This window comes from Sphaeramia orbicularis, unplaced genomic scaffold (genome assembly GCF_902148855.1).
Source record: "Sphaeramia orbicularis unplaced genomic scaffold, fSphaOr1.1, whole genome shotgun sequence".
NCBI classification, from domain to species: Eukaryota; Metazoa; Chordata; class Actinopteri; order Kurtiformes; family Apogonidae; genus Sphaeramia; species Sphaeramia orbicularis.
In genome coordinates, this window is record NW_021941648.1 from 102,501 (window position 1) to 114,240 (window position 11,740).

The 11,740-nt window shown below is 55.4% G+C and overlaps 1 protein-coding gene and 1 long non-coding RNA gene across 2 annotated transcripts in view; one reads left to right on the forward strand and one right to left on the reverse strand.

Moving 5' to 3' along the window:
* The window catches only part of LOC115416705 (uncharacterized), a 12,469-nt gene extending 12,382 nt beyond the window's left edge, over nt 1-87 (forward strand). Inside the window, exon 3 of the long non-coding RNA XR_003935013.1 lies at nt 1-87. This exon is cut by the window's left edge and continues 280 nt beyond it. This is a non-coding gene — a long non-coding RNA (uncharacterized LOC115416705).
* LOC115416704 (polyhomeotic-like protein 1) overlaps nt 1-11,714 on the reverse strand; it is a 21,451-nt gene extending 9,737 nt beyond the window's left edge. The window contains exons 1-10 of the mRNA XM_030130554.1: nt 11,485-11,714; nt 10,618-10,748; nt 9,582-9,692; nt 6,862-6,933; nt 6,644-6,772; nt 6,325-6,483; nt 5,800-5,881; nt 4,503-5,489; nt 2,036-2,167; nt 65-240 (exon numbers count right to left, since the gene is read on the reverse strand). Coding sequence (XP_029986414.1) covers nt 65-240; nt 2,036-2,167; nt 4,503-5,489; nt 5,800-5,881; nt 6,325-6,483; nt 6,644-6,772; nt 6,862-6,933; nt 9,582-9,692; nt 10,618-10,740 — 1,971 coding nt within the window. The 5' untranslated portion in view covers nt 10,741-10,748; nt 11,485-11,714. The remainder of the gene's footprint in view (nt 1-64; nt 241-2,035; nt 2,168-4,502; nt 5,490-5,799; nt 5,882-6,324; nt 6,484-6,643; nt 6,773-6,861; nt 6,934-9,581; nt 9,693-10,617; nt 10,749-11,484) is intronic.
* Between the last annotated feature and the right edge of the window lie 26 nt (nt 11,715-11,740).

Sequence of the window (11,740 nt, forward strand, 5' to 3'; positions counted from 1 at the left end):
GCTCAGTGATGGTTTGGTGGGCGGGTACGATCGACACATGACAAAGGAACGTCCAATCACTGACCGGGAAGGGCTCAGCGCCTTCCTGGATGACGAAGCCTTCGATCAGGTGAGTGAGGACCTGAGGTTTGACCACGGCCTGAGGGGGCGGGGCTCTGTCTGACTGACCACACCCACCACGAGACAGTGCTAGCACAGGAGGAGGAGATGGAGAGGAGGCGGAGGGAGGAGAACAAGAACCTGAGAAGAAGAGGAGAAGGAAGAGGAGGAGGGAGAGGAGGAGGAGGAGGAAGAAGAGGAGAAGGAGGGAGAGGAGGAGGAAGAAGAGGAGGAGGAGGAGGAGGAGGAAGAAAAGGAGGAGGAGGGAGAGGAGGAGGAAGAAGAGGAGGAGGAGGAGGAGGAGGAAGAAAAGGAGGAGGAGGGAGAGGAGGAGGAAGAAGAGGAGGGGGAGGAGGGAGAGGAGGAGGAAGAAGAGGAGGAGGAGGAGGAGGAGGAAGAAAAGGAGGAGGAGGGAGAGGAGGAGGAAGAAGAGGAGGAGGAGGAGGAAGAAAAGGAGGAGGAGGGAGAGGAGGAGGAAGAAGAGGAGGGGGAGGAGGGAGAGGAGGAGGAAGAAGAGGAGGGGGAGGAGGGGGAGGAGGAGGAGGGAGAGGAGGAGGAAGAAGAGGAGGGAGAGGAGGAGGAAGAAGAGGAGGGGGAGGAGGAGGAGGAGGAAGAGAAGGAGGAGATCCCAGGAGTAAAACAGGAAACACTTGAACTGGTTCAGATGTATTTCTTTCATCTGTTTCTTTTTCACCTTTTTCAGGATGAACTGAACGTTCATTCATTCTCATTATTTGATGGAATAAATGATTCAAACAGTTTGTTAGAGTTCAACATTAAATAAACACACTTGAAACTATGAGTTTATAGAAACTGTCATTTATGTCCAGTTGAACTCCTTCTGTCTGTGGTCCACCTGCTTAGTTTGGCTTATTGAAATCACTTTGATCTGCATCTAGAAATACAAACACACAGCTCTAGAATATTTACAACTAAAATACAACTGTCAGCGACACAAACTGGAAAACTCCAGAGAAAAACAGGCCTGACCTAACCTGGACACATGGGACCCAGGCAGTGACGTGCAGTGGGGTTCATGGCTGGGGAGGCACTGACTCTTTCAGAACCAGATCTACACATATATGGTGGTCTGAGAAACTGGAATAGAGAGAGCCAAAGGAACGGCCTGGGTATGTGGGCTGTGCAACGTCAGCATAGGTAGACTGGCAGGAAGTCAACAGGAAACCTTCAAAAAGAGCCATTTCAAACTACAAATAACAAAAGTTTATGGTCTTACCTTTGTTTGTACATGAAATCCATCCATTCTCAGCTCAGAAATGTAATCCTCCATTTTTGATGAGGTGAATTAAAGTGTATAAAAAAGAACGAAGGAGATTATCAGCGCATGAATCTGTGGACTCACAGGTACCATCTATCCTGAGGCAGGGGTACTGTGTGCCTCCCCTAGGGACTGTTTCACTGTGGTTTTAGGATTAATCTGTGAGCCTAAACACATTACAGAAATACATTCCATACGTTCTGCAGATTATGGAAGGATAGAGCATAGAATCAGAGTGTTTGAAAGCATTTAACTGTGATCTACAGAGGGACAGCCACAGTATTTTCACTGGTACCAGCAGAGTTCATGAGGGGAGGAGACAGTTCTGCAGGAGGCACAGCACAGCGCTGCCTCCTCCTGTATCTGAACGGAGCATGCGGAAATTCTGCTGTTCTAACTGACAAAAAAATAATAATAATAATAACAATATTGGATTCAAACGGAAAATGAGTTTATAGGACATACCAGCTGACAGCTATCAACATTTATTATATTTTATACTTAACTTTTTTTTTCTTTTCAAGATTGACAAGGGAGGCTCCGCCTCCCCTGCCTCCTCTGACTGCACGTCACTGGACCCAGGTGCATTCTGGGTATATTTACACCCCCCCACCTGCGGTCAGGTCAGTTAACCCACGTGGACCCAGTCCCCTTTACCTGTCTGAGTGGGATTGGTCAGCACCACTGGGGTGTGGTCTCTGATTGGCTGGAGGCGTGGGGGGGAGGGGCCATCCTCCTCATTGGTGGAGTTAGAGCCTGATTTCCTTTTCAGAGCGTTGGACACAGACTGAAGAAGAAGAAGGAGAGAGGAGGAGGAAGGAAGGAAGGAGAGAAGGAAGGAAGGGAGGAAGGAAGGAAGGAAAGAAGGAGATAAAGGAGAAGGAAGGATGGAGAGAAGGACAGGAGGAGGAGGGAAGGAACACAGACAGATTCAGTTCCATTCCATGATGAACCATCTGATCATTTATTACATTAATCTGGACCCTAACCCTGGACCCTGGACTCTAATCCTGGACCCCAGACCCTAACCCCAGACCCTAACCCTGGACTCTAATCCTGGACCCCAGACCCTAACCCCAGACCCTAACCCCAGACCCTAACCCTGGACTCTAATCCTGGACCCCAGACCCTAACCCCAGACCCTAACCCCAGACCCTAACCCTGGACTCTAATCCTGGACCCCAGACCCTAACCCCAGACCCTAACCCTGGACTCTAATCCTGGACCCCAGACCCTAACCCCAGACCCTAACCCTGGACTCTAATCCTGGACCCCAGACCCTAACCCTGGACCCTAACCCTGGACTCTAATCCTGGACCCCAGACCCTAACCCCAGACCCTAACCCTGGACTCTAATCCTGGACCCCAGACCCTAACCCTGGACCCTAACCCTGGACTCTAATCCTGGACCCCAGACCCTAACCCCAGACCCTAACCCCAGACCCTAACCCTGGACTCTAATCCTGGACCCCAGACCCTAACCCCAGACCCTAACCCTGGACTCTAATCCTGGACCCCAGACCCTAACCCCAGACCCTAACCCTGGACTCTAATCCTGGACCCCAGACCCTAACCCCAGACCCTAACCCTGGACTCTAATCCTGGACCCCAGACCCTAACCCTGGACTCTAATCCTGGACCCCAGACCCTAACCCTGGACCCTAACCCTGGACTCTAATCCTGGACCCCAGACCCTAACCCTGGACTCTAATCCTGGACCCCAGACCCTAACCCCAGACCCTAACCCTGGACTCTAATCCTGGACCCCAGACCCTAACCCTGGACTCTAATCCTGGACCCCAGACCCTAACCCCAGACCCTAACCCCAGACCCTAACCCTGGACTCTAATCCTGGACCCCAGACCCTAACCCTGGACCCTAACCCTGGACTCTAATCCTGGACCCCAGACCCTAACCCCAGACCCTAACCCTGGACTCTAATCCTGGACCCCAGACCCTAACCCTGGACCCTAACCCTGGACTCTAATCCTGGACCCCAGACCCCAACCCCAGACCCTAACCCCAGACCCTAACCCTGGACTCTAATCCTGGACCCCAGACCCTAACCCCAGACCCTAACCCTGGACTCTAATCCTGGACCCCAGACCCTAACCCCAGACCCTAACCCTGGACTCTAATCCTGGACCCCAGACCCTAACCCCAGACCCTAACCCTGGACTCTAATCCTGGACCCCAGACCCTAACCCCAGACCCTAACCCTGGACTCTAATCCTGGACCCCAGACCCTAACCCTGGACCCTAACCCTGGACTCTAATCCTGGACCCCAGACCCTAACCCCAGACCCTAACCCTGGACTCTAATCCTGGACCCCAGACCCTAACCCTGGACCCTAACCCCGGACCCTAACCCTGGACTCTAATCCTGGACCCCAGACCCTAACCCCAGACCCTAACCCTGGACTCTAATCCTGGACCCCAGACCCTAACCCTGGACCCTAACCCCGGACCCTAACCCTGGACTCTAATCCTGGACCCCAGACCCTAACCCCAGACCCTAACCCTGGACTCTAATCCTGGACCCCAGACCCTAACCCTGGACCCTAACCCTGGACTCTAATCCTGGACCCCAACCCCAGACCCTAACCCCAGACCCTAACCCTGGACTCTAATCCTGGACCCCAGACCCTAACCCTGGACCCTAACCCTGGACTCTAATCCTGGACCCCAGACCCTAACCCCAGACCCTAACCCTGGACTCTAATCCTGGACCCCAGACCCTAACCCTGGACCCTAACCCCGGACCCTAACCCTGGACTCTAATCCTGGACCCCAGACCCTAACCCCAGACCCTAACCCTGGACTCTAATCCTGGACCCCAGACCCTAACCCCAGACCCTAACCCCGGACCCTAACCCTGGACTCTAATCCTGGACCCCAGACCCTAACCCCAGACCCTAACCCCAGACCCTAACCCTGGACTCTAATCCTGGACCCCAGACCCTAACCCCAGACCCTAACCCCGGACCCTAACCCTGGACCCCAGACCCTAACCCTGGACCCTAACCCCGGACCCTAACCCTGGACTCTAATCCTGGACCCCAGACCCTAACCCCAGACCCTAACCCCGGACCCTAACCCTGGACGCTGCAGGTCTGGATGGGACTCACCTGTGTCTGCGTCTGACTTCCTGCGGCGTCTCCGTTGCTCGTGACTCCTCGCTGTTCGTCTGCTGCCAGAGGAAGAGAGAGGGAGGAGCATGACAGTGAAGTGGGTGGAGCGGGGGCAGGGGAGCGGCAGGAGGAGGGGCTTGAGGCCAGGCGTCCGTTCTGACTCTGCGCAGAGCTCTGATTGGCCTGCGGATGCACCTGAGACACCTGTGCCAGCGGGGGCGCCTCCTGGGGGGACTGCAGCGTCTTTAACCCCGCCCCTCGGCCCACGACCCCGCCCTCTCTGGAGGCGACAGACGCCACCATGGTGAGGAGGCCGGATGAGCCGCCCAGGACGGCGGCGGCAGCGTTGTCGTGGCCGCCTCGGGCCAGTGCCAGGGGTTGGGCATTACCCACAGCGCTCTGCCTCGCACCCACGATCTGGACCGGGATGTGGGGGGGCGGATGGGGAGGGGCGGAGCCGCTGGAGGGAGTGGGGGCGGGCAGGATGGGAGGGGGGTTCCTGGAGGGCAGCTGGAGGGGGGGCAGGCGGAGCCCCTGGAGGGTTTTGGGCTGAATGGGGACCGGCCCGGTACCGTGGCCGGACTTGTCGGCGCTCAGCGTGGCCTTCTGCAGCGGCTGCACCACCAGCGTCTGAGCACCCACCCCTGGTCTGATGGAGGCTCCGCCCACCATGGGGTAGGGGCGGGGCTGGGACGCAGCGTTAGACGTCTGGACCAGGATGTGGGCGGTGGTGGGAGCGGTGGTGACAGCGGTGAGTGCCCGGGGGCCGTGGAGGAGGAGCTGGGAGAGAGGGAGGGAGGAGGAGGAGGAGGAGGAAGAGGAGGAGGAGGGGTGGGCCTTCAGGTTGGTGGGCTGGGGGTAGGTGGGGATTTTAATATGGGGGAGCTGGGACAGAGGCTGGGGGGGTTTGGGAGGGGACTGGGGGGGGGGCAGGGGTGTGGACTGTGGGGGACACGCCTGGACCAGAGAGTAGGAGGAGCCTGGAGAGGAGAAAGGACAGAACCTGTTTACATGTAATCAGCTGATCCATCCCATCAACACCTGGGACACACACACACACACAGATATGCACACACACACAGAGACACACACACACAGATACACACACACAGATATACACACACACACAGACACACACACACACAGATATACACAGACACACATACACACTCACAGATATGCACACACAGAGACACACACACACATATACATACACATAGATATACACACACACAGACACACATACACATTCACACATATATACACACACACACACACACACACACACACCTGGGTCGGTCCTCTCTGGGGTTTCGGTCTTCACTCCCACAGCTTTAGGGGTGGACCCCCCCCTCAGAGCCAGATTCTGCACCTGATGGATGGAAAACAAACACATCAACCTGAGGACTGATGTACTGATTTCTTTATTGTGTTTCTCAGTCATGTTTCTACGTCTGAGATCAAATGGACCGAACCGGTAAAAAAAGAGCAGAAATAACATCTGAAATAATAAACACTCCAAATGTTTGTGTTGGTTTTAAAGTTAAATTACTTTATAAAAGTGTTGATATTCACAAACTGTCCTTCCATGAAAAATGTGAGTAACCTGAACAACCCCCACCCTGACACAGACCTTTATCTGAACCCCACTACAGCTGTTTATTATTGTTGTTTATTTCCACATGTGCGTTAAAACCCACAGTGGACCTACAAAGAAAATGCACAGTCAGGAACAGCTGGAACAGCTGGAAAACCAGAAATACTGGAAATCCAGGTTACAGTGGAGGAGGCGGTCACTGGAGGCGTGTCACACACCTGGTCATTGTCTGATTGGCTGCCGGAGGAGGAGGTCAGTGCCACTTCCTGTTGCTGAGTCTGTGGTTGCTGGGTAACAGTTGCCACGGCAGCCGTCGCCGTGCTGCCGGGCATGAAGATGAGCTGAGGGGAGATCGGGGCCCGAAGGGACCGGTTGACCTGCAGGACAGGACAGCACCACCAACACCTTCATCATCATCATCACCATCATCATTATCACCATCATCATCATCACGTTCATCACCACCTTCATCATCATCATTAACTGGGCCTGCAGTGCAGGTCAGGTGTGTTCCTGTCTGTGCTCAGGTGAACTCACCCTCAGGTACATCTGGCCCTGCCCCCCCGCCGCTCCACTCAGCAGCACTGATTGGCTGATTGTGGATGTCGCTGAAGCACCAAGTGGACGGCTGCTGGTTGTGGAGGCGGAGCCAGACGTGACATTGGCCTGAATGGATGAACACAATGGAGCAGGTTAAAAATGGAGAACCAACGAGAACAGGGTTAAGCAGATGGGGGGGGGGGGGGGGTACGTACAGCTGAGGTGCTGGTGGTCTGAGAGGAGCTGCTGCTGGAAGGACTGGACTGACGACTGGCAGCCAGGGTGGCCTGGGGGGGGCGGGGGGGTTATATTATATCCTCTGTGTGCACAACAGAACTGTTAGATGAACCAAATCTAATCATCTAACATCCTCAGGACAGTTCCTGGTTCTAAACTGAACCGGGGGGGGGGGGGGGGGGGGGGGTGTGTGTCAATGTAGTGAATTTTTCATTCGATTTGACGACATTGCAGAACCCTGCAGTATTAGTAACAGGATTACATGGTACCATCCACAGCGACATGAACGTTTGTGCCTGCAGCTGAGAGTCAAACCCAAACTAAACCACACATGCAGCAAAAACATGGAAAATACAGACACACAAAGGTCTGTGTGCGTTTGTGTTCAGATTGAACATGTTTACAGGTTTAATGTCATGGATGAAGATGGAAGAAATCCAACCCCACTGCACTGACCAGCCTGGTGGAGAAAACTACATCTCCCAAGATCCTTCACACCATCATCTACAGCCAGAGTTTGGACTGAAACAACCCACTGTCTGCACTGACTGGGGTTCAGGACTGGACAGAGGCAGCAGCGACAGGAGACGGCCAATCAGCAGCCAGACAGACATGAGAATGCGCTGTGAATGGACGTGTCAAAAAGCCAATCACAGAGCTGCGTTGTCTGCAGGGGGCGTGTCCATACTCTGCTTTTGTTCTGCTTCACTAATGAAAACACATTCAAGAACATGTTTATGGGCTGTCGTCCACACGCCTCTGACTGTTCATGATGTCATCAGTCTGACGGCGTCCACGGGGACGGTCACAGTTCCAGTCTGTTCACACCTGACACATGTGGGACACACCTGACACCTGTGGGACACACCTGACACATGTGAGACACACCTGACACCTGTGGGACACACCTGACACCTGTGGGACACACCTGACACCTGTGGGACACACCTGACACATGTGGGATACACCTGACACGTGGGATACACCTTTACCTGTGGGACACACCTGACACATGTGAGACACACCTGACACCTGTGGGACCCACCTGACACCGGTGGGACACACCTGACACATGTGAGACACACCTGACACATGTGGGACACACCTGACACCTGTGGGACACACCTGACACATGTGGGACACACCTGACACCTGTGGGACACACCTGACACATGTGAGACACACCTGACACCTGTGGGACCCACCTGACACCTGTGGGACCCACCTGACACCGGTGGGACACACCTGACACATGTGGGACACACCTGACACCTGTGGGACACACCTGACACATGTGGGACACACCTGACACATGTGGGACACACCTGACATCTGTGGGACACACCTGACATGTGGGATACACCTTTACCTGTGGGACACACCTGACACATGTGAGACACACCTGACACATGTGAGACACACCTGACACCTGTGGGACCCACCTGACACCGGTGGGACACACCTGACACCGGTGGGACACACCTGACACATGTGGGACACACCTGACACCGGTGGGACACACCTGACACATGTGGGATACACCTTTACCTGTGGGACACACCTGACACATGTGAGACACACCTGACACATGTGAGACACACCTGACACCTGTGGGACACACCTGACACATGTGAGACACATCTGACACCTGTGGGACACACCTGACACATGTGAGACACATCTGACACATGTGAGACACACCTGACACATGTGAGACACACCTGACACATGTGGGATACACCTTTACCTGTGGGACACACCTGACACCTGTGGGACCCACCTGACACATGTGGGACACACCTGACACCTGTGGGACACACCTGACACATGTGAGACACATCTGACACATGTGAGACACACCTGACACATGTGAGACACACCTGACACATGTGAGACACACCTGACACCTGTGGGACCCACCTGACACCGGTGGGACACACCTGACACCGGTGGGACACACCTGACACATGTGGGATACACCTTTACCTGTGGGACACACCTGACACATGTGAGACACACCTGACACCTGTGGGACCCACCTGACACATGTGGGACACACCTGACACCTGTGGGACACACCTGACACATGTGGGATACACCTTTACCTGTGGGACACACCTGACACATGTGAGACACACCTGACACATGTGAGACACACCTGACACCGGTGGGACACACCTGACACATGTGGGACACACCTGACACCTGTGGGACACACCTGACACATGTGGGATACACCTTTACCTGTGGGACACACCTGACACCTGTGGGACACACCTGACACATGTGGGATACACCTTTACCTGTGGGACACACCTGACCCATGTGGGACACACCTGACACCTGTGGGACACATCTTTATCTGTGGGACACACCTGACACATGTGGGACACACCTGACACATGTGGGATACACCTTTACCTGTGGGACACACCTGACACCTGTGGGACACACCTGACACATGTGGGACACACCTGACACCTGTGGGACACACCTGACACATGTGGGATACACCTTTACCTGTGGGACACACCTGACCCATGTGGGATACACCTGACACCTGTGGGACACACCTGACACATGTGGGACACACCTGACACCTGTGGGACACATCTTTATCTGTGGGACACACCTGACACATGTGGGACACACCTGACACCTGTGGGACACACCTGACACATGTGGGACACACCTTTACCTGCTGGACGGCGGCCAGGTTCTGCAGCTGGGCCGTGTTGATCTGCTGCTGCAGCATCAGCTGTTGGAAGTACTGGGCTGCATTAGGCTGTCTCTGGAGGGCCTGGAGGGCCTGGAGGAGAGAAGAGAGGAGGAGGAGGAGAGGAGGAGAGGAGGAGAAGGAGAGGAGGAGAGGAGGAGGAGAGAAGAGAGGAGGAGGAGGAGAGGAGGAGGAGAGAAGAGAGGAGGAGGAGGAGAAGGAGAAGGAGGAGAGGAGGAGGAGAGAAGAGAGGAGAGAAGAGAAGAGAGGAGGAGGAGGAGAAGGAGAAGGAGGAGAGGAGGAGGAGAGAAGAGAGGAGGAGGAGGAGAGGAGGAGGAGGAGAGGAGGAGGAGAGAAGAGAGGAGGAGGAGGAGAAGGAGAAGGAGGAGAGGAGGAGGAGAGAAGAGAGGAGAGAAGAGAAGAGAGGAGGAGGAGGAGAAGGAGAAGGAGGAGAGGAGGAGGAGAGAAGAGAGGAGGAGGAGGAGAGGAGGAGGAGGAGGAGGAGGAGGAGGAGGAGAGAAGGAGAGGAGGAGGAGGTGAGCAGTAGTTGTGTGTGTGTGTGTGTGTGTGTGCGTGCGTGCGTGTGTGTGAACTCCGGTTCCAGACTTTCAAACCATCAGGACCAGTTCACAGGGTCAGACCTGGTTCTGTGGTCCATGTTCTGAAGCTGGACCAGGTGGATCCACAGGTTCTGGTTCAGTCTGAACATTCATCCAATACTGTGTCAAATCCATCCCATAATGCTCCTCTGCCCCCCCCACCTCACACTGTCAAACCTGACCTTCATCTGTTCAGTACAAACCCGTTTGGTTCTGTTCTGGTCACACACAGAACCTTCTGGACCAGAGACCCAGGTCCTGTGGACCCAGGACCCATGCGCCCAGAACCTGTGGACCTGGACCCATGGACCCAGAACCTGTGGACCCAGGACCTGTGGACCCAGGACCCATGGACCCAGAACCTGTGGACCCAGAACCTGTGGACCCAGGACCCATGGAGCCAGAACCCGTGGACCCACCTGCACCGCTTGCCTCTCATACAGAGACATGGAGTTCATGGGCGAGGGGCGGGAACTGGTTCCAGACGCTGCGTTCCCATTGGCCGAGGCTCCCTGCTGGCTCTGCTCTCCGTCCGTCTCCATGGCGACGCCTGAGGACAAGACAGAGGAGAGAACGACTTTAACAAACACACAAAGAAGATCAAACAGAAACATGAGGAACCACAGCGTCTACATGTGGGACATTCACAGGTTTTTAAAAACCAGGTCAAACCACATCAGACCTGGAGGAAAACCTGCAGACCAGGACCAGAACCAGGACCAGAACCAGAACCTGGACCAGAACTGATGTGGATTCATGATGGTACAGGGCAGTGAAGGTTTTCATGATCCTGAATCCTGGTCCTGATGATCCAGATCCTGAACTTCGGTCCTGGTGATCCTGGTCCTGAACCTCGGTCCTGGTGAGCCTGGTCCTGAACCTCGGTCCTGGTGAGCCTGGTCCTGAACCTCGGTCCTGATGAGCCTGGTCCAGGTTCCTGTTCTGACTCATGGTTCCATCGTGTGGATGAAGACGTTCCGTTTCAGATCCAGATCTGGGATCCACAGATGAACTGAGATCCTGGTCCTGGAGGATCTGGTCCTGCTGGTCTGGTCCTGGTTTTAGTGGATCCGGTTCGGTGTAGACCTGGACATGCTTTACCTCCTCCTGCAGTCCGACCCCACCCCCCCTCCAGCTGCTGCAGCCGTTAGACCCGGACCCCCGGATCCTCCTTCCGTGTCTGAGCCCCGTGTTCGCCGGAGCAGGGGCAGCCCCCCCTCCCCTTAGCCTCCCGCTAGCTGCCGCTGCTCCGGTCGGAGGCTCCGGGGCTCCGTGTCCGTGCTTACCGTTAACGGGTCCGGGTTCTCAGCCTCCGCGCACCCCGGGGCTGCAGGAGCCGGGCTGCGGCTCCGGGCTGCTCAATGCGGGTCGGTTCGGCCGCGGCGGATGCGCAGATTCCGGTGTTTTGCATCAATTTGCAGCTGATGTTTGGAGGAAACACCGCCTTCAGACGCAAACAGTGTTCCGGCGCAACGGGATGACGGAGGAGCCCCGGCGGAGCACCGGACCAACCGGACCGGAGAGAGGAGGATGGAAGGACCG